The 23,538-nt window shown below is 40.5% G+C and overlaps 1 protein-coding gene across 2 annotated transcripts in view; it reads left to right on the top strand.

The window, feature by feature from the left end:
* Positions 1-225: 225 nt before the first annotated feature.
* Positions 226-23,538, top strand: part of ANOS1 (anosmin 1) — a 136,770-nt gene continuing 113,457 nt past the window's right edge. For both annotated transcript variants that reach the window (XM_030476733.1, XM_030476734.1), the window contains exon 1: positions 226-536. In XM_030476733.1, the coding sequence (XP_030332593.1) occupies positions 345-536 (192 nt within the window). In that variant the 5' untranslated portion in view covers positions 226-344. The remainder of the gene's footprint in view (positions 537-23,538) is intronic.

A 23,538-nucleotide genomic window follows, 5' to 3' on the forward strand; every position in this document is an offset into this window, starting at 1 on the left:
AGGTCCCCCTGTGCCAGCGGCAGCCCCACCGGGCCGACCTGCCTGCGGCCAAAGGGTCCGCCCGCCCCGGCGGGGGCGCTCGGCGCAGCCAATGGCGCGGGCGCTGTCAGCCTCGGCCCGCCCGCCGCCGGGCGGGGGAGGGCTGTGGGCCGGGCCGGGGCGGGCGGGAGAGGGCGGGGGGTGAGGAGAGTTGAGTGATTGAACTTTCTTGTGTAGTTTGTGCGGCGCGGAGCTGTCTGTTCCCAGCGCAGCCCGGCACCAGCCCACCAAGCGGGAGCTTACCCCGGCGCCTGCCGCCCTCCGTAGCGCCCGACCGCTCCGCTGCCCTGCTCTCCCGCGGAGCGATGGTGCGGAGGGCGCCCGGCGCGACCCTCGCCCTGCTCCTCTGGGTAACGACCGTCTGCGGCAGCCCCGACGGGCTAGGGGCGGGCGCCGCCGCCCGCAGGCAAGACGAGGCGTTCTCCACCGCCAGATGCACCTCCAGGTGCCTGAGCCTCCAGATCACCCGCATCTCCGCCTTCTTCAAGCATTTCCAGGTAGGGGCATGGCGCCACGCTGGGGCGCACCGCCGCTGCCCGGCCCGCCCGGCGGGTGGGGAGGGTGCCCCGGTACCGGCGCGGGGTCGGGGCAGAAAGGACGGTGGGAACCGGGGCGCCTCTTGGCTAACTTGGTGGCCGGCAGCCGGAGGCGGCAGCGGGCAGGTGGGCATGGCCCCGCGGCAGCGCCGGGACCCGCCGGTGCGTGCCGGTGCCGGGCGGGCTCTATGCATGGCTGGGTGGTGGATCGAGGGTCTCTCGGCACGCCGCGCCCCGCCACACGCCTGTCAGCTGCTTGCCGGGCGGGCGGGCTGAGCCCCGGGCACCGCTGAGCCCCGGCTCCTTGCAGGTGCTTGGCGCGCCCGGCCGCTGCTTGTGGCACGGCGGGACGGGCCCCGGCCGCTGTCTCCGGGGATGCCCGAAGCCAGGCGGCCGCAGCGCGGGGCTCCTGGGCCGTGGGTGCGGTTTACTCCCGGGCGGTGCTGGGCAATCCCGCGGGGCTCCGCCTGCCGCCGGCCGGGCAGGTTGTCGCGCTCAGCCGCCTGCGGGCGGTTCGCTTCTCCAGCCTGGCGGGGAAGTTTGAGCTTATTTGTTACGAGCGGTGGTCGGGAAAGGGTAATACTTGGTTCTGATTTCCTGGGAGGTGAGAGTGGGAGTAACGCTTTATTTTCTGAACCGCAGGGGCACATCTCTGGCTACCGGGAGTGAGGGAAATGGGAATGAAGTGGCGGGAGACCTGTCGGGTATGAAATGAAATGAGGGGGAGCGAGCCCCGAAAGCGACCGCGCTGGAAGCGGTGCGGGAGGCGGTGTAACAGCAGCGGGTATCTGCCCGTCCTTTCTCGACTTCTAGTTCTACGCGCATCTTTCCGTCTTCCTTCCCCACCTGTTCTACATTGTGAAAGTATCAAACGCAGCCGACTCTATCCAAACCGTGTAACCGCCTCCTGTACAGTCGACACTCTCCCTCCCTGCCCGCCAAGTCCTTTCTTAGGGAGGGCTGGCCAGCCCGGTGGGAACGGGGTGACCCCACCTTTCGGCAGCGCGCAGGGGACCAAGCGGGGAACGCGCTGCCCAGTGCTTTCCTGCCGGCCGGAAACGGGAACCACTCGGGAAACGTTTCGGACAAAACAATGTTCAGGGCCGGGGTGTTGGCACGAAGGGCAGGTTCGAGAGATATTTAAGGATAACTCGATTTAAAAAGAAGTCGGTGTGAAAGGAAAGCTTAACGGATTCTTTTCAACGACAGCAGGAGAGGTTCTGTGCCTCTAACTAGGTTTGGGCTAAAAAGACTGGGGGTGCACCCCGAGGCGGGTGGGGAAGGGGGCTGCCCTGTCCGCTGCGGCCAGGCGCGGCGGAGCGCTTGCTGTCAACGTGGTCTCCGCTTCACTGGATGGCTTGAAGGAGGGTACCCAGTTCCTTATCTTGGAAATGGATTAGTATTTTTAATTGCGTTGTCAGGCGGTTGTAACTGACTTCTTTTACAGTTTCAGTGGCTAAAGAGGCAGTTTAGATCTAGCCAATTCCTGGTGAAAGGCGCTTTTTGTGTTTTCTTGGCAAGATTTCTTTTCCGAGGTAAAAATGCTGACAGAATGCACATTGCCAAACAATAGTGATTACATTTTAATTAGCCAGGGTGAAATAAGCTGCAAATTACTCAGTTAGGACTTGATAACGGGCTGTTTTCTTGTAATCAGTTGAAAATCTCGGAGTTTTAACCTCAACCTGCTGAAGCACACGGTAATTTATCTAAATTACCAGGGATTAAACTCCTGCTAGACAGGGAACGACTGTAATGTTTGGAAGATAAAGTGTTCTCCTTTATAAAAGTTAAGCTTCCCATTGTCTTTTAATAAGGGAGAGGAGGAGAGTTTTAGAGTACCGCCAGCATCCAGTGTTCTCACCAGAGACTGATAATACACAGTGGACTGTAGGACATGTAGGTATGTTATCCCATGAGGGCTAAAGGATACGATGTTCCTTTCATCCACCCTCTCTTCTCCCTCTTTCTAAGCTTCCCCCTCCCTCCCTCCCCATTTTCATCTCAACTGGTGGCAATTTCTGGAGTTCTTTTCATTTTGGAGATGCCCACTTATCTTGTAATCTGATTCAACCTTTGAAGCGAACTAAACGCTAGCTCGTCCAAACTAGAGCAGGAAGGAACTCCAGTGTCTCCCAGTTAGGACAAGAACTGAAAGAAGACAGACCCACTCATTTCCCAGCCCTGCTTTAGATACAGCCTCAGTGGTGGGGGTAATGGAGACAGTAGCTGGGGGCTTCATGGGAGGCGGCCTGCCTGACACTTCAGAGAGACCTCATTTCGTGTAGTTCATGGAACTGAAACTGCATCACTAGCAATCTTTTAGAGGGCCTGAGGTAGTATGAACAGGAAGTCAGGATTAATTCTGTACCGGCTCCCTTGTTTGAAAGCCAGCTGATATTTTTCAAATTTCCAGAACACTCACAAGATATTTTAATTTCTTTCCCCCCCACAGAGAGTTTTTCATGCATTTTTCTTTAACATCCTTATTTGTGAAAAGGTCAAGAGAGGTGTTCTTTTTTAAAAAAAAAATAAAAAAATAAAAAAATATTTGCATTTGGGTAGCAGTTTCAAGCCTATTTTAAAGGCACATTCTCTGTAGGAAGTTGTTCTAACCAATGCATACATCAAATAACTTACTTTCCCCTTCCCTCCCATGTAGACTATTGGTGTGGATGAGAATTAATTACCTAAATCTGAAGTCTGTTATCTTCAGCATACCTGTTGAAGACGCTTGCTTTTTGCTATGAAATTCACATGTTTTGGGAGTTTTGAGGAATCTAGGTAGTGGTTACACCAAAGGATGTTTGGGATCAATATGAGAGTTATTGTACCACATAGGTCTTATAGCCTCATGAAATATATGTGGTTTGTATCTCCCTATAACCTATCTACAGGCTGGGAAGTTTCACACAGAACATGCTGGCACAAAGTCCTTTCATGAAAAAGCAAACAAACAAGAAAATATAAGCAGAATGGGTCATAGTGTTTTCTTCTTTTATATAACAACATATTAATTACATACTCATTCACAGGAGAGAATGATGTTTAATCTATGAGTGAAGGGACTCCTACATATCTCTTCTGTCTTCCTGGAGTAGCAACATTGAGCTTTAGCTTACTTTGGCAGGTGAGAGAAAGCATTTTTATCCTAACTGTGTAATTTGGGCTACTAGACAGCACTGAATGAAGCATTTATAGAGCTGTGACCTGGAAGAGTAGGGCAAAGACAACATGAAATCTAGGCTAATGTATAGGGTGTTCACTTTTAGGTGTTTTTGGTGTTGAGACTGGGGTTTTACAAAGGCTGTTTACAAAGACATGTATAACATGTATAAGTGAGTAATCTGAGCATTCTCTGATACCCGTCCATGCTCCTGGGTGACTTCATTGACAAGCAGAGTAGAGTTCCTTGTGCTGTGCTTTGTTTTTGGCAAAATTCTTTGTAAATCAACCGAACAGGTGATAGTGGTGAGAATGTTCTTCCAGCAACCAAAAGCCAAGTCAAGTGGCTGGCCTACAGTGTAGAAGATGTAAATTTGGACCTGACAGTCCTGTGTCATAATCGATGTTGTATTCATTTGGCTGTTGTCTAAAAGAGCATGCCTGTGTGTTGGTAAGGTGCTCTTATAAGATGGGAAAGGGATTCCTCCTCTAGTTTGGAATGAAAGGGAGGGCTAAGGTGACTGATTTAAGAAATATCAAGACTCTGAATCCTGTGTGGAAAAAGGCATGCTGTTTTAGGGACTGAGATTGTAAAGAAGAGCGATGTCATTGGTTACATTCCTTCCCTCAACACTTTCTTCTAAGGCAGTTCTCAGTGTTTTAGCTGATTTACAGCTAAATTATGAATTACAGCTGAATTGAGTTCTAATTTGATTAAATAATTAATTAGATTAATCCAAAGATTATTTGTGAATCTAGTTTTATAGTAACCTACGAAAAACCCTCATGATGATGAGGTCGCAGTTATTGCACAAGTTTTTGTATTGCTGAAAATGGTATGGATATAAATAGGGACCTCTCAAGTGTCTTCCTGCTTAATATGTGAAACTTGACGAATTAGCTAGGGTAAAGGAGATGTCAGTCTTATTTACTGGGTCAAAAACTGAGAGGGTGGAAGAGCATACTGCAGGAATTAAGAATGTATGGAAGAATGGCGGTAGCAATAATTTCGGGGTAGTTGCCAGCCAAATTGACAGGCTGTGTTTTGTGGTATGAAGTCACAGGAACAGAGAGAGGCCACAGCCACATGCTCACAGTGTCAGAGTAGTTGAGGCTGGACAGCACCTCTCGGCAATCTGTTCTAGGGTTAGACCACCCTCACAATGAGGAAAAGTGTGTTTTCTTATTTTCCGATGGAATTTCCTGTGTTTTAGTTATTGCCCGTTGCCTCTTCTCCTGTTTCTGGGCACCACTGAGAAGAGTCTGGCTCCATCTTCTTTACTCCCTCCCATCAGGTATTTACAAACACTGATAAGAAGTGTTTGAGCCTTTTCTATTCCATGCTAAACAATCCCAGTTCTCTCAGCCTCTTCTCATGTGAGACATGCTACAATCCCTTTGGGGACATGCTCCACTGAGTCCATTTCTCTCTGTGTAGTGGGGAGCCTAGCACTGGACCTAGTGCGCCAGATGTGGAGGAGTGACTAGAACAGAGAATGGGAGTAGTTGCATTTTAAAGATATAACGCCTGCTAAATATTGGCACTTCCTTCTAAATTCATTTTCACTATTTATATGCGGTTTTTTTTTTCCATTAGTTTATATATGACCATTTATGATTATTGGCGCCTTAAAAACAAAATGCTAATGCTAAATAAGATTTTTTTTTTTTTTCCCCTCCACATTTTTATGTATTGGTACATCTCACTGTAGTTTTAATGTTATGTTTTGTTTTGTTTCAGTGGTAAATTGGATTTTAGCAATCTGTTTCTTTATTCTTAAGAGGGAAGTGCAGGTACTTTGGGACATATAGTGTGATCCAGAACTGTGGTTCATGCTTGCGTAGGCTCATGAGAGATTGTTTGAACTCGTTAAGATGTATACTGTTTTAAAAGCATACCAGCAAGTGTGTGGATGATGACCTTGGTCACCTTGGGGGTTCTGCATTTTCGTACCTAAGCTAACTTATTTGAGTGGTTGCATGAGTTACGGTCAAAACTTTTGATGCATTGTAGACATAGCTCAAGTGATAAGCCAGTTTCATGTTATATGAGGGGAAATTAACTGAGAGAGTTCCCCTTGTAAGTGTGGTTTAGTATAAATCTCATTGTAATGTAGTAAAAATTAGTACTTAGGAATTAGTACCAAGTTAGATCAGGTAATGCTAACTCTTTTTTTTAAGTGAAAATACTGTTTTCGGCTAAGAGATTTATATGTTGCATGTTTAGTAGCTGTAAGAGGGAACAATGAGACTTTAAAAGCTTGTTTTATCAAATGATTGATAAATTTATGGTGGTAGGAAGTTGCTTTCACTATTATAGGTGGACTGTTGCCTGTCAGGATAACTGAAGTTTTTGAGGAAAAACAGGCAGTGCTTTTAAATAAATAATGAAAAGTTCTCTGATTTTATATCTGCAAGTAAATAGTGTGCAAGTGGTTACCTCTAGATACACAATACAGATTTTACTTACAAGTCAGGCAGCTAGTTGTCTGAATGCCAGCACATCTGCCTTCAAATTGCTTGTAACTCCAAAGTGACTGCACCTGCAAAAATCTGCAATTGATTTCAGCTGGGAAAGTGGTAGGCCAGGCTGTAAGTCTAGGGTGCATGTGCCTCTGTGCTCTGCATTAGAGGTGGTGGAGATAATGAAGAAACCATTTATTGTAGCTGTCTTGAGTAATTCTGAAACTGTGAATTACCTTTCATGAAATCTTTGGGAAAGATGTAATACTTCTGTAGTAAGATGTAGTAGATATGTTGTGTGTTATTCCCGGAATGTTTCAGTTCCAGTGGGTAAGCTGCCCAGGAACTGAATTTGCTTAGATCTTCTGGGACATGTTCACAATCTTTTCCTACATGTTACTACTTAGGAAGTGTGTACCATCTGGTTGTGTTGCCATTTCAGTACTCATCTCCTTTCCAAACACGATCCTTGTGTTACATAATTTTGACTTTCGTATGTCTTGAAGAGCACACTGCTGTTAATTTCTTTCCACAGACAAATTTAAACATTTGTCATTACTTTGATTTTCTCAAAACTTGTTAAAATTCGCAATCATTCTTCTGTCTGTATTGTTCATATGGTGTATGATCTGAATAATTATTCTGGCATTTGGTGTGCTCTTATTATTGAGATCTGCTGTCATGAACAAGAGGTGCAAAGATCTTATATGTAAAAACTTTGAAGACAAAAGGTTTGTTTTGAATGATAATAGTTGCATCTAGTGAAAACACTTGCATTATTCACCATATAGCGGAATTGAGCCACAGTCTTTGCAGATGTATTCTGGTCTGGTAGGAACCTCCCTGATTTCAGTGGGCGTTATGTTTGCTTTCTGATAACCAAACTAAAATTTCTTCCACACAAGTGAAGGCTTGCCCAGTTGATATAAGTGCAGGGGTTACAGAGCCCGGTCATTGTTTTCTAGCAGTTTCAGTTACTCAGATTTGGGACCTGACCCTTGATCATTGCCTTCCCAAATTAGAATGTTGGCTGTGCCTCAGCTCTAAGTTTTAAAAACAAATCAAATGAAGTGTATGAAAATGTAAATAAATGGTGAGCAATTGTGTTGAACAAGAAGAGTTGCCAAGATACTTTTCTTTCATTTTACTTGCGGATGCTTACAATTTAGAAAATTCTTTATGCTATCTTGTTCATAAAATTGCTGTTAAATTGGTAAATGTGCCTGATACCAGATACAATAAACCCAATAAGAACGTTACTAATATGTTTGGAGGCAGATATTTACATGTAGAAAATATTGGCAATGCAGAGTTTTAATGTCACAGGTGTGTGTCAGGAAGTGGAGGAGATGTTGCTTTTGAAGACATAGAAAACTTCTGAAAGAAAAACACTGTGAATTCTAAAATGTAAATCCTTTTTTTTTTTCGAACATGCATATCCACTTACTACAGAGTGAAAGGTTATATGCTAGGTAGCGTTCATAATAAAATTATTATTACAACATTATTCACTGTCTGCATATTAACACTGTCTTTGTGATTAACTAGTCTTCTGAACTGTATTTAAATGTTTGGCTTAGTAATTGGCCGATAAGAAAAAAAAAAACTCAGTACATTTCTGAGACAGATTGAAAACCAGACTGATCTAGATGCTGAGCATTTATCATTTTGGAAAGGGAAAGCTTCTTGAGACTGAGTGCTGAATTTGTGTGTGTCTACAAATGGGGATTATTATTCATAAGCTGGTCTACGTCTCCATTGGCTCTTCTGTGTGAATTTTTGCTTTCTCTGATTTTGAGTACATATCCAAATTTTGTAAACCGAAAAAGGAAGTGCTGTTATTTGGCATCCATATTTTTAAAGATTGAAAAGATGATTAATATCTGAATATCAGGATTATGATACAGAAGAAAGACACATTCATATTAGTATTATGCAGTCAGCGCCTAGCAAATGTAAACCTTGCACCAAAAAGGTGCTTGCCTAGGAGTTTACACCAAGGATCTTAATTTTTTGACCTTTCCCACAGCCGAGCCTTATAAAGCCTTATATTTCAAAAACCTTTGATGTCCATGAAAAGCCTTTTGTTGATTTCAGCTGGATCAGGTCCATGTATTAACACTAGGTCCATGCAGCCTTCATCAACAAAGAGCGCCGTGAACTTGGTATTCCAACTCTAGTTATACCCCTTTTTAAATCTTTTAATGTCCAAGAGATCACAGGACACAAAGTTGGAGAACTGGGTGTGTTGAAAGGTAAGTGGACCCTTTAAACTTGAATGTAGAGTACTGCTCTTTTCATCTCTGATTGTAAAGAATCACACAATCATATCAATCCTCTGAAGAGAGTATTAGATATTTTGGAGATTTGGGGAATAATCCCAACCCAAAGTTTTAATCAAATTTCCATTGACTTTTGTGAACCATGTTTTCACCAATGTGTCTGTAGATTTTCACAGAGGTATGACATCAAAGTTATGTAAAAATATAATACAGGAAAATACATGCATCTTTCACAAGGCTTATTATACCTTTACGGACACTGCATGTTTTTTTCCCCTCAGTCTGTGTGTTACATTATGTTTCTTTAAAACAGAAGTGACTTTACTCAAGCTTTCAAAGGGCGTGACTGTCCTGGTAAGCCGCTGAGATTCCTGAGGAGGCATGGCTCAAGAACTTGCAGGAGAGGCAAAAGAAGAGACAGAGTCTCAGAAGGGAGAAAGCTGGAGCTACTAGGGGACCTCCAGCAGGCACACAATACTGGGAAGAGAAATTATCTAGGAATACAGGGGACTGTAGATTTTACTGTTACACAGTAAATTGAAACTAAGGCTGTAAAGACAGAATAGACACAATAGGTGTAGGAAATGTTGTTTGTAAATATTTTTTATTTTTACTCTTGGAGTTTTACTTGATTTAAAAAGGTTAATTTTTCTTTTTTGTAGGCTAGTAAAAATGCGGTTTGAAAATCCTTTTGTCTTCATTGGAAAGTCTAGTTACAGGTAAAACCTCCAAGGATATTCACCACAAAGTTCTAGCTAATTTGTGGTCCATGTATATACTAATGCAGGCAAATAAACTTTAGGTTTGTTCTAGAGCAGGGATGCTCAAGTGTGCAGCCTGTCCAGGTAATGCTGCTGATCTATGGCTGGCTTCTTCTCAGCTTGTTTTCATTCATTCCTTTATTAAAAGTAACTTCGGAGTCTGGAGGCAGTTGATGGGCTGAGTGTGTTGTAGTGGTGGCAATTTACTCCTCATTTCTGTCTTTCCGGAAGACTGTAAACACACCAATGGATTGTGAGAAAAGAGGGGCAAAGGAACGAATGGGCTACTTTGGATTTCTGTACAATTCCTGCTCTCCAAACATTACAAATTTACTTTCTGGGAAGTTTTCAACAAGAAATATGTTCTGGTGATGGCAGCCTGCTCTCTTGGGTCAGTACTGTGATTTACTTAACGTGTATTCTGAATTAAATAGTAATTCCAGTTCTTTGGAAAAAGCTTTGAATCTTCTTATGCATGTGTTCTTTGCGTTTTCAGAAGTGCTGGATTTACAGTATTGCACATCTATGGTAAAGTTTGGTCATGTGATGAGAGAAAAACTGCACGTCTTTTATTCCCATACAGTAGAGAAAGTGAAGTGGCCTCTCCTGGCAGTATGTTGGGCACTTGTCTAATGCAAGGATGTTGTCTTTCAAGTCAGAAGTTTGACAAACTGCTTCCACTATAATTTCTTAAGTGGTCACAACTCAAACTGCAAACCTAGCCAAGGTAGTGAAGACTTGGTTTATACTGCCTGCGCGGGTTGCAATCCAGCTGCCACAGATATTGTAATAAGATAATGTAAGGGAAATAATAAGATTTATGCAGAACAGTTGTTTTCTGTCCAGAGAGTCAGAGATTGAGGTTTGTGGTGATAATTGGGTGAAAATAATGTGCTTGTTTAATCCAGTGCAAATATAGTTCAACCTTCCTTTGCATTCGTATCGGAATTTATAAGCATAGTTCAGTTTTTCTTTTTTATGGATTATTCTTTAGGGGAGTTATCTTCACACTAACTTAAAAAAAGAGGAACAAAAAGAACACAAGTAATCACAGTTCACATACCTGAACATGGTTTCTCATCTCATGATTTCAGCTGTAGATCTAGGGCTATACATCATTTGTAGTTAATTGATAATGCTTTTTAACTGTTAATGATTTCTTTATACTACTAGAACATTCCAGTCAGGCCTCAGGGCATTTTTGGACCTAGGCAATATAAATTAATTTCTTAACCTCATTTGCTGGAAGACTTCGGGTTTTGTTGGAGTTTAGTACATGTGTGAGCAGATATGTGAGTCAGCAAATAGTTGAATGTTGAGGAAGGACTGATAATAGTATTAGTAAACAATAATAATAACATGTCCTAATACAGTGACTGCCTTGGTGTTTTGTTTTGGTCCCCTCCCCCCGAATTTGTGTTCCTATATAGAAACTAATTCGATATGTTTTCTTTTAAAACAATGAAATTGCATTACTGTGTAACTACAGCTCCACAATAATGAATTGCATTGCTACCTACCACCATTTTTCTTACTCACAAAGAGTATATAATGTATTGATGTTTGATTCACGTCTAGCAATTCTGGGAAGGGAACTGGAACTAGGAGAGCTTGTGGCTTTCTTCTGTTTTGAGATTTCTTTCTATGCAACTATGAATGAAGAGATCATGAATTAGCAAAGCGTTGGTCACTCTGGATCTGCAGTAGATAGAAGGAACATTTGGGGTTAGATAAACTGACACAAAGAGGTAAAAATAATGCCATTAATGAGGTGTGTGTCACTCTTCGTATAGTACTTAGTAGCAGCTATGGGACATGTTTGTCAGAATAAATAAGGAAAGAAGATGTAGATTTTTGCAGCTAGCAGTTTATTGTTGGATTTTTTGAGTTAAAGAATTGAACAAACAGTGTGAAAGACAGCAGCATTTTGGTAACTTCCATGCATTTTCTGTTCAATGGATCCTGATTGACCAAGCAGTGTAGGAAATTTGACACTGCACTTGCAGCACATTTATTAGCTCATCTTAAAAGATTTAGCTTAATTGTAGAACTGCACACATACACATTTGAGCACTGGACAGCACCAAAGCTGTAATTATGGTGTCGATAAATGTGCAACAGCAAATAATAATTATGTCAAACCTCTTTCCTGTGTTCAAAACCTTCCTTTTCTTAAGTAGGGAAAAAGAGCAGTAATGTGGACTAACCTTGAAAGTTAAACCTAACCTCAGCCGTTTTCCAAATTGTAGAAAGGAATGAATGTTTACTAAAGAATATACTGACTGTCTTTATTTTGGGATAGAAAGCATAACTCACAGGTAGTTTTAAAGACTAAAAAGCTTTACACATTAATGTAGTATAATTTCCTGTTGTTTTCTTTAGATGGAGATCTTTCAGACTTCTGACTGATACTTATCAGTTCTTCCATTTATATGATTGATAGTTTAATACAGGATTTTTCTGGACCTTTCATTGCTGGCCTGGGTCTTATCCCTATAGTTGATTGTAATGTATCCATTGGTTTTAATGGAAATAAGCTTAGACCAGTGCAAGTGTACTAAAATGTCTGTTCAGAATTTAGAGATAAACCCAAGAAAATTCCCAGTATGCTGTTTAAAGAAAATTAACTTGAGTTTGTTAAATACCATCTTCCTGCATCTTTGCATTGTCCTTTACAATTCAGAGTGGTAGTAAATGGTACTATGCCATTAGGACAAATTGCAAGTTATTTGTCAGATGTAAAGCACCATGACTTCAAATTAAGGTTTAGAAGAGGTTCTTTCAGATGGTAAGGAAAGATAGAAGCAATTTTTATGTAACCAGAGTTGAGTACCACTAAAGACAATGAATAAATAATTGTGTAAAAAAATTAGATATTGCCCAGTTACTGATTGTTACTCTATCTATCCAGGTGCCCTTAGGGATTTCAAAGCATCCCTCTAAGTTTCCTCAATAGGCATGGCTTATCCTCTTAATAATAGGAGCAGATGTCAATTTTTCATGCCCCTGAGATGCTTACTCATATCTAGTAGATCCATCTGGTATAGATCGAGCCTCAGTCAACTTGTTCTCATCCATGACCTTCCCACTGAGAAAGCAAATCAAGCATAGCTCCTCAGTCTAATGAAAAAGAAACTTGAATATTATCAACATATTTGTAGTACCACAAACCACTGCCTTTCTTAATTGCTTTACACAGGTGACAAGGCTGGTAAAATGGAAGGAGTCATTATAATTGGGATAGAATTCCTGGAGCGTACCACCAGTATCTGAGACTTTCCAAAGATAAAACAACTAAAATACTGTCAGTTTTGCAAAAATAGGTGATTTAAGAGAAAGAAACAAAATGTTAATATAAAAAGCCTTCTAATAATACAAGATGTTGACAACTGGTATTAACCTCGTTTGTCTGCATTTTATGAGCTTAAGGATATATATTGTAATGTTTTTCTTTTGTAGGTGTTGATATAGATCAAATGTATAAAAGAAAATACTAGAAAAGAAACTACTAGATTTGAAAATCAGTGTGATCCTTGGAGTGGAATTCTGTGATTCTATGAAAAATTCCATATCCAATTGTTTACATTAACTGAAGGCTTTAAAATTCTGTGGCTTGTGTAGGGACTTAGGCTGATCTTTGTCATCTTTCATGTTACAAGCCTTTCAATAACTTCAATGCAAATTAACCTGTCTTAATGTTTAACTCCTTCACCTAATGCCAGAAAGGTCTGAAACATGATGGATCTGTCAGGAAATGATTGCTCTGCATAACAGCTATATCTTTGGTAACCAAACATGTTAATGACAAATGCTTTAGTCCTGCCTTAAGGAGAGATTTATTTTCTTTTTATGTCTTCATTAGCTAGTTATCAGACTGTATTCTAGAAAGCCAGCACATGAAGGGCTTTTATGCTTGTGGAAAGTTTTATGACAAAATGACGAGGCAGTGTAAATCTTCCACTAAAGATTGTTACTGTAGAAAGATCCGGTTAATATCACTGTAGCTCAAACTGTATAATAGTTGAGAAAGATATTTTTTATCTTTCTCAAATAGTAGAATTTCATGCTGATTTCCTCTCCCTCTCATCTGTCCTTTCACAGTCTTAGGGTGCAGGGTGGCCTAGATGACTGGACTGTAGCAATCGTCCAGTGTAATATATCTTTCTTGTGGCATACAGTTCTTAACAAATTGGGAAAAGGTCCTAAGAAAACTAGAAGAAATGGATTGTATCTATTGTAACCTGTATTAAAAGAATGTGTCTTCCTTTCAGGAATATGCTATTGGTGTTACAGGGCCAAAGGATTCCAGCTAGGATCAGGTTAGCAGGCATGTTAAATTTCGAGTGGAAAGGGAGAAACTCACCCACCCTTCTGTGTTGCTCCTTCACTTGATGCCTGTTTTTCATCCACTGTCAACACAATGTCATTACAACCTTTGCTGTTTTGGGAGCTGTTGCTGTTCCTTAAAATAGCATAGGAATAAAAATGTGGTCTACAGTGTTTACAGATCTGGGAGGTGGGGAAAGAGAACAGCACTGATCTGGTCAGAAGTGGGTCATGACTTCCTCTTCGTTACATGATACAGTTAGGAGGAGGACATTAATTAGGTGCATGATGTGTGATATCTAACCAGTATGCAACTGGCATCCTCTAGTCTTTACTATTGGCTTAATGTGGCAGTCTTGCGTATTTGCTTTCTGCAGAAGTGAGAGCTGGGTTGGGAAGGGACAGACCAGGGGCCAAACCCATGGACCAATGGAGAGAAGAGTGTTAACTTGGATGGTGTGATTTGTTGTTGGGTTGTGCTTTAGAGATGAGACAATAATGTTGTGGGCTAATTAAACTGTATCCATTACATCTTGTCTGTAGTGTCTATAATGAAGGCAGATGTATGGAAAGACTGTAGCAATTAAAATACGTCTGGGAAATAAGACTTCTTGAAATGCTGCTGTAACTGTTGTGGTGAAAACTTTTTTCATGTGGCTTATGTGTTTTTTTTGAATTAATCCTTACTGAGTATGTGTGTTAGTGTTTAACAATATTGTGTTAGTGTTTTGTTCAGATTGAAGATAGGCTGTTCTGTTTATGAGTCCAAGGGTCATTTTAATTTGGACAGTTCTTCAATTCCTGAATGACCACAGAACCCTTTTGCAAAAATTTCTAGGAAATACCAGGTCTGGTGAGATGCACTTCACTTGGTGAGCTAGGTCTTCTATGGAAAAAGAAAAAAAAAAAACAAACCCAAAGACTGTTTTAAAAACTGTCAAAGCTCCAAGGACTGTGCTGATTTTGACACTTTTGAGAGCTTTGTTATGCACTTCAATAATTCTTCTGAAATAGAGTTTTTGTATAGAAAACCTTTAAATATGAATAGGTTTGTGGAACTATAAATGTATAATTATAGTCAAATTTTAGACTGCATATTTCATCTGTAGGATTGTATTTGTGCTGTTTTTTACTGTTGAGATTACACTTTTCTACATGCTTTTACAATACTAAAAAAACTTGGGATACTGAAACAAAGTATTTATATTGGCAATGATGATTATTGAGCTTGTTGCCTTTCGCAGATTCAAGAGGAGAGAGAAATTTTATGGTAATATATCAAGACAATTGGAATAAGATAGGGGATATTTGTCACAAATATTTTCTGTTGAGAAAAGTGCTGCACGGTGTTAATTTGTTTTTCTTTTAAAGGGAAATGAAAATATATGTATATATATGTATATATGTAACCATCAGCTTGTGGTGGATATGGCTGCTACTACTGCTTGAAATACTTATTATCTTGTAAACTAATAACACATACCAAGGAGAAAGGAAATACATTCCTGAAATTTGTGGTGTGAATTTCATGCAATTATATTGGAAGTAATTAGTATGTCAAGTACAAAAGTGTAAGCATAAAATTAGGTGGTGCCTGATACTGAGTCATAATAACATGGGTACTGAAGAGCTGTGAAGTTTTAAGGGCAGGTGTGTAAACATACTCTTACCAAAGATAAAAGTGTAGTATATAATAATGTCACTCCCATACATACTGGAATGGAGTAGGAGAAAGCACAGTAAAACATCACATGGCCCATATGTGGTACAATACCTGTAGCAGTTTTGTAATCAGAAATTACTCCATGACAATTCAACCTGCATGGAGTATCCTGTGTTCATATAGTTTATATTTAGACTATTTGTAATGGGCACTTTAGGTGATCTAAAAAAGTGTGGTGATTAGTTTTTTAAGGACATGAAATGCCAGAACCCTAAGCACTTTGCAAGTCCAGAAGGGAATGCTGTCCTGAATGGCCCTGAAACAGTGTGGCTTCTGAGGAAAATCTTGTCTAGTAGAAAGCATTGCAATACTATTCTTATGCATCTGTGGGAGATGTTAGAAGTGTTGTAGGTGCATCTACACATTAGTGTTTTAATGTGGATCAGAGTTTGTTTTTGAAATGAGTCTTCAGAGCATCATGGTCATCTTTTGTTCCACATCATGAACCACTCTGAAAGTTCATGCAGTGAGTTTCTTCTGAGTGAACGTAACTGGAAGAGATGATCCTGGGGGACCTAATGTCAATAGTGACTAATGGCCATTGTGTCCCTGGGACCACGCGAGAACTAGTTGATGGGAAAGGTGAAGTTGGCATATGTGCAGTGCAGACATCAAATCCGTCAACACCAGTTGTTTCACTCAACAGATGTATCCCTGTGGTTCACACGACTTCCTAGTCTGGAGACACCCTGGGGTGTTTGTAGCTGATTCTGGAATGATCAGCTGGTAGGCAGTGCAGGCGAGTGCAGCCTGTGGTAAGTTGGGAGTCACCCAGCTAACCGATAATCTTATAATTACACAGAATAATAATATGGACTATAATTTTCAGTTATAAAGTCAAGTCAGCATTAAAAGCAGCATGCACATGTTTCTGAAACCTGGATTATTACTATCTTTTTTTTTTTCCCAACTATGTTAATGTAGGTCATGTACGTCTACATTTATATTGTATTTTAGATAAGTAAACATCACATTTTTAGAATAGGGATTATTCTTTTTGATGTTAATTTCCTAGTGGGTTACACTTGCATCACATCTTCAAGCCAGCATATACTTTTGTTGTCTCATTATTTCATTTGTATAGCAAATCTGCTTTATGACTTGACAAAAAAGGCACATTAGCTTTTTGGAAGGGTGGGGGTTTTGAAATAGAGCCTACAAACAAATAGTTGACAAGCTATCTTTTGCTTTCCGTATTAATGCTATTAGATTAGTTTCTGTTCTTTTCCACTGGATTATTTAACCTCAATAAATGTGCAGAATTTGGCCCAAAGTATTTGCGTTAATGTTGAGATTCCATATTTAATATCTTCAAGTTAGTGTCAGTGTATTTAATTCCTTCTACTGCTTAGTGAAGTTTATTTCATCTGGATTCTTTTACAGATTAATATAAACATCCGCTAATTAGAATAAGATCTCTGTTGAGATCAGTCTTAGAAGTGGTAAGAGTGAAGTCTGTGAAACCACAAGAAGGCAGTCATAACTCACAAGTGTGATGGAGACAAAAGGATTCCTGTGGCTCATCTGTTTTTACAGCTTGTGTTTATCTAGTAGTTTTTCTATGCATTTGAGAAGACACTGCTATAAACAAAAAGAAGTGTTCAGTATTTGAGATACAGATTTAATCCAAGCAATAAATAGTCTGTATCTTCAAAACTACTGACCTCTTGCTCTTTCATTGGTAATGACCTTTGGTGACAGCTAGAAAATGAATACTGTTATGTCTCATGGTTTAGGTGATGGTTGTTGATTTTACTGAATGTCTTTTGTAATTATTCTGATCTTACATTTTCTCTATTTCCATTTTGGTTCATGTAAAGTTGTGGATTTAAATATTTCAGTGTAAACTATAATGAAAAAGTCTGTATAGAAATGAAGGTTGAAGATGCCTTTGCATGAATTGTTTAGGAAATATCAATGAATGGTTTAGGTCAATAGACTTCTGCTTGTATCCATTTGTCTACAGGGGGATCCACCATATCATTGTGATAGGAGTAATACATTATAGGTGATGGCAGCATTAGTGTAAATTCAAAAGAAAACATAAGACTTTTAAAAATTGTTTGTGGTATCTATATTTTCTAGTGTTAAATCCAGATGTTTAAAATTAGACTGCAGCATTAGTCAAGCTGTTACCCATGATAATTTAATTTTGGTTTATATTTACAAACTGCAGTTATGTCACCAGAATGAATTATCAGGCTGATCAGTTTTATAACTATTTCTTACATTCAGTCACCTCTTTAACTTAATCTATTTCAGTTAACCAGGAACCAGCGTTTACTTTTCTATAGTTTAAACATCTGTGGTATAGAAATGGCTTCTGCTAAGGAGGATGTACATTTGATTTTGGTATCAGGGACCACACTGGCTAGTTACAGTAACAGAACAACTCCATGTGTATGTTCCAAAATGTGTTCTTGCTTTTGGCTTCCTATTCAGAATGTATGTTAAGCTTAATGCTGTATTTCTACATAAGTTTTTATAAAACCCACTCATAAATTTATCCAAGTGTCTGATGGTAATACATTTAAGCAACATGACTAATACCCACTAAATACTGTTTGTTCTTTTACCTTTTCTCATGTTAGAATCCTATGCAGTGTGTTTATTTTTATTTTTTCCCTTTTGGGAGGTTTTATATGTTGTGTTGTTTTGTCTGGCTTGGGTAAGCGTTACTTGGTTTTGTTGTTGAAATTTTGCTCTGTGCTTTTGTTAACTGGAGAAAAGCCTAAGGATATTTCTTATAAATCAGAAATAAATTAATACGTTGTTATAGACCCCAAATCACAATCTCCTACTGTCAGGTTCAGTGAGGGCTGGCTGCTCCCAGGGGAGCTGTGGGCTGAGGGTGACCCCATTGCAGGCTGTGGCCTCTCCAAGGGGAGCAGCTCCAAAGGGCCTGTGCAGGGTGGGCAGAGCTGGGTGCTGGTAACAGGGTCAACAGCAGCTCCAGGCATGGCAAGTGATGTGTCAGGGGCAGCCAGGGGCAACTGCAGGATGAGGGGGTTCGTGGTGCAGAGTGAAGAACTGGCTGAAGGGCGGAGCTCAGAGGGTTGTAATGGGTGGGGCTGCATCTGGCTCATGACTGGTTGTCTTGAGGGACAAGAGGCCTTGCAAAGGGGTCTGGATAGATTGGATCATTGGGCTGTGATTAATGGGATAAAATTTAACAAGATTCTGCATCTGGGATGGAGTGAAGATGGGCACGAATATGAACTGGGAGAGGAATGGCTGGAGAGCAGTCCTGCAGGAAGGGATCTGGGGGTGCTGGTAGACAGCAGGTTCAGTAGGAGTCAGCAATGTGTGACCTGGAAGCCAAGAGCACAAACCGTACCCTGGTGTGCATCCAACACAGCATAACCAGCTCTTCAAAAGAGGCGACTATCCTGCTGTATTCAGCGTTGGTGCATCCTCACCTTGAGCACTGTGTGTAGTTCTAGGCCCCACAATTTGAGAAGGATATTAAAGGTCTTTGAATGTGTCGCAGACGAGGGCACAAAGCTGGTCAAAGGGCTGGGAGGAACGTCCTGTGAGGAGTAGCTGAGGACTTTGGGCTTGTCTAGGTTGGAGAGGAGGCAGCTGAAGGGCAACCTCATTGCTCTCTACAGCTTCCTGAGGAGGGGGATGTGGAGAGGGAGGTGCTGAGCTCTTCTCCCTGGGATCCAGTGATAGGACATGTGGGAATGATTCAAAGCTGCTTCAGGGCAGGTTTATACTGGACATGAGGAAGCGTTTCTTTACCAAGATGGTGGTACAGGAACAGTGCAACAAGCTTCTTAGAGATGTAATTGATGCCTCAAGCCTGTCAGTATTTAAGAGGCATTTGGACAATGCCCTTAACAGGTTTTAACTTTTGTCCAGCTCTGAATTGGTCAGGCTGTTGGACTAGATGATTGTTGTAGGTCCCTTCCAACTGAGAGAGTCTAGTCTATTCTGTTCTGTTCTACTCTAGAAGGAGACAGAGCTGGAGACATGGCCTCAGCCCAAATCACACCCTTGGTTTTAGGGCCATCCACCAGTGACAGACCCTGGAGCAGAGGACCCTGTGTCCATGGTACCAATGGCTGGAGTGAGTAAGGGTCTAGGTAATGGCAGCTGGGCTGGGACTGTGTGCCAGAGGGCCCGTGTGCTGTGGCCAGAAGGACTAGAGTGAGGGAAAACAAGTGCCAGCTCCTGGCATGGGACTGTGGGTCACAAGGGCCTATGTGTCTGTGATGGCAGTGGCTGGATTGAGTGTGGGTGAGTGTGTGAGCCCTAGTGAAGAGCCAGCCGGGCCAGCTCATGGATAGGTGAGGTAGCCTGGGAGCTGGGTATGAGCGTGTGCCTCCTGGGGTGAGAGGACAGCAGGTTGTCTACTTCCTAGTAGTAATTAGGGTTGTCACATAGTTTAACGTAGCTTAGAGGTGGTGAAAGTGTAGCTAACCAAGATTTGATCATTTTCTATTGTGAAATATCCCAATCAAATGTTTCTGGTGGAAACTGCTGCTATACATGCATTTCTAAGTATCAGAAATGGTCTTGCTTAATAACACTCAATTTATGAATTGTTGCTGCTTGCTTTATTCAATTTCGTTCCTTCTTAGAACCATTACAAGGCAACAGAAACCCCTCGGTAAGGAAATAATCATTTCCTTAAGACATAATATACAATGAAAAAAAAAATCTTTTTAAAAGGAACAGAATGTACACATTTAAGTTGTTTTCTATGTCCTTCCTGTCTTTCCTGAAAGGAAGCCAAGGAACCAGAATATTTCTGGGATTCTATTGTGTTTTAGGGGTGGTTTCATGTCATACTGATCCTCTTCTATCCATGGCTTCTCCAGTGGATGGTCTTCAAACTTGCCGTACATTGCACAAGCACATGGAAGTGAAGATACTAAAAATAGGTCTGTATAAATTGTCCTTGAAGGAGCAGTCTTGTTCCCAGAGGTGGACCTCATCACTGGGCTTTATGATGTTGCTTGTTCACTGTCTATAACTTCATGTATGTCTTGTTAATTTCTACAGAGTGGTTTAGTTTTGCTGTCCAGGTTTCAGTCTTCACTCTAGCCTGTTGCTGAAAGTAATTTCAGAGTGCATAAGGCCTTACATTTGCTCTAGCTTGGTGAAAGATTTCTGGGGCAAGTGGTCAAGCTGTTGTACAAAAGGATATCCTATCTTAATTTTTCTGCCATATTTTCAAAGAAAAATTTGTTCTAGTTATTTATATGCAAAAGGGTAACTAAACAGAGCCCAGGAGAAGTGAGACTGTGGTTCCCCTGTCCATACATCTATTGCAAGTTCATGTTTAATCTCAAAAGAAAGGCTTTGAGAAATAAAATTTTCTTCAGCATTTTCTATCTGCTGGGTTTGATATCTTTGCCTGCTAAGTGTACAGGTGTTTCTGAAATTCATTCCTACGTGCATACTTAGGTATTTGGGAACTGGAAAGCCTTGCTTGAATGTGTTGGTTCCATTCTGCACCTTAATTCCACACTTTAGAGTTGGGCCTGGGGACAGCACTGCCATAGGTAAGTCCCTCTGTTGGTTTGTGTCTTAGTGAGCATGCAGTCAGGAAATGTATGTTAGGCACAGTAGAAATTGTATTTTACTATTGCGTAGTTTCAGGCTGAGATTTTTGAAAGGTTAAGGAAAGCGTTGGGAACCTGTCTCTTTAAATTCATCATTGCAGCAGCTATTGATTTGTCTATTTAAATGATCTGTTTCATGTCTGTGGGCACTGTTGTTTGAGGGGCTTATTTCTATTCTTTTTTGTCATTTTTAAAGAATCAGTGAAGTCATTGGCAGAGGCCGCTTTTGAGACATAGCAGATTCACTCAAATGTGAATTGAAGATTGGACAGGGGAGAAAGACTTCTATAACTGATAATAGGTGTGCAGATACCATCGTAGCAGATTAAGTGGCTAGTTCTTTGTGCATGGGTTTTTTTTTGTTTTTGTTTTTTGCTATTTGTCTGATGAAAGGCCAGTTTTTACTTGCTTCTGAAGGTTATTAATTTTTTTTTTTTTCCCCTAGGGCACACTGTAGGTAGATGAAGATTGATTCTTCATTGCTTCTCTATATGCTTTTTTTCTTTTTTTTTTTTTTCCTTACAAGAGATGCTGCAAACTTTTTTTCTTTATTTTTTCTGAATTGTTTAGGCCCAAGGACATTTGTGGTTTACCAGAGGAAAGCAAGTGTGTATATATGCTTGCTGAAATGAAGCCTAGCAAGACTAAGCTTTTCTGAACTCTTGCCTTATACGTGCCAAACAGTCCTGGTTTTTGAAGGTCTGATTCTATTTGTCTGCAGTTTCCTTTCTGGCAGATTGAAAATACCTGGGGCTCAGGCAGTGGCCTGAGTTCCTGCTGTCTTCATCTACTGTGTGATGCTGGAGAATCTTTTAATGTCATCTGCCCGATGTCTTTCATATGACATGTCAGTGCTGAGAAGATAAAATTTTTGGAGTTGGGCACAGTTTCTTTTCCTCTTCAGCATAGACATTAAGGTACTTTGAGGTTGCTGTGAAGGTACACTGGTAAAAGGTTTACAGATGGACAGAAAAAGTGGTATGTAACTCTTTGTTGTGGCCATTTCTTCTCAGCAGAGTTAAACCATCACTAAAGACTGTGTCAAAACTCTCACTGGTATAAGTCAGATCAGGACTGGGTTTGAAGAAAAACAGATGTGAGGGAACTGAGGATGTTATCTGGGAGCATGTAAAATACTACAGATAAAATACAAATTTCTGATCATTTGAAATTAGAGTTTCAGCCAGGTACACTAGATTAAAAGCAGAAAAAACACACAGCTGAACATTTTTGTAACTTAAATTAATCATTTGCTAAGATGCAGAATGGAGGAGAGCATTCATTTAGCATTCCTACTTTGTTGTTCAAAGGAAGCCTGTAGAATTTGCTCTTTCACCTTGTACAATGAAAGATCATTTACATCGTTAGTTTGTATAAAGTTAGTTCCTAAACAAGACTTTTAAATGTTTTTCTAAACTTACTTTTTAATTCAAGTGGCAGTAGTTTTCAGTAGAAAAATGAAAACAGTTGTAGACATTGAAATTACGAGGTAGGGGAGCCACACATGTGGATATTTATGGTGTTATTGGCTCAAGTAACAGATGTAATTGAAAAGCAGGAGTGCTTTTTCTAGTTCAGTGGAAAGCAACAGCATAACTGAAACTATGTGGTGAGCTGCTACTAATCTGTTATTGCAATCAGCTACCTCTGTCACATTTTATATGAAGAAGAAAGGGGGGATAAATTGAAAGTAGCACATAAAATATTGTTTTAACATTACTGCTAGCTAGATCTGTAAACGGAAATAATAAATCCTCATATAGCATTGAGTATAACACTAAAGTATTCCCACTGGAATATGTTATTTACGGCTGTTCTAAAGTTTTATTTCTTCTATTTATGTCTCTCTTTTTGAAGAGGTTGGACCTGACATGGTGCTCATGGTTAGCTCTTATGTTATCAAATCTCAGTTTTAGCTAGATTCAACAGTAATGGTGAATAGAATGCTATTATAAAATCAAATAATGATTGCATTGTAATCTGCTGGGAAGATAAGACAAAATAAATTTTCATAAAATATTGCAATTAAATTGCATGGACTAATTCTTTTAAATTGCTTCTAAATAAGTTTACAAGTGGAAGGGAGTTAATGTGTCTTTTTTCATTTATCATCCCCAGAGCTCCTTAGATAATACAGGAATAGAAATGTTTAGCATTAAAGCTCATGAAAAAAATGGCATATATAAAAGTTTCTGAAATTCAGATTGAAAGTTTAGGTGAAAGCTGAAGTATTATTTGAATTAGTTTGGGTCTTAAGGTACAAGAGTAACATTCAAGTTCAGTGCTTTTGTTTCAGTTCTTGAGCTTCTCAAAGTGTCTGATCCAAAATTGTGTTACTGACTTCTCTTTGCATTGTATCAGATTCAAAAGATGCGTAATCTCAGAATGAAGAAGCCGGTGAGGTATCTTGTGAGGCTGAAACACACAAGTTTGTGGACCAGGTACTTTAAACTGAATTCAGTTTACCAAGCTGAAACTCAGGAGGTTATCTCTGAACAGGAAGAAACACTTTCTTACCTGTGAGGGTGACTGAGCACTGGTGCAGGTTTCTCAGAGAGATTGTGGAGTTTCCATCATCGAAGATATTCAAAAGCTGTCTGGACATGGTCCTGGGCAACTGGCTTTAGGTGGCCCTGCTTGAGCAGGGGGGTTGGACCAGATGGCCTCCAG

The sequence above is a fragment of the Strigops habroptila genome, chromosome 2 (genome assembly GCF_004027225.2).
Source record: "Strigops habroptila isolate Jane chromosome 2, bStrHab1.2.pri, whole genome shotgun sequence".
Taxonomy (NCBI): Eukaryota; Metazoa; Chordata; class Aves; order Psittaciformes; family Psittacidae; genus Strigops; species Strigops habroptila.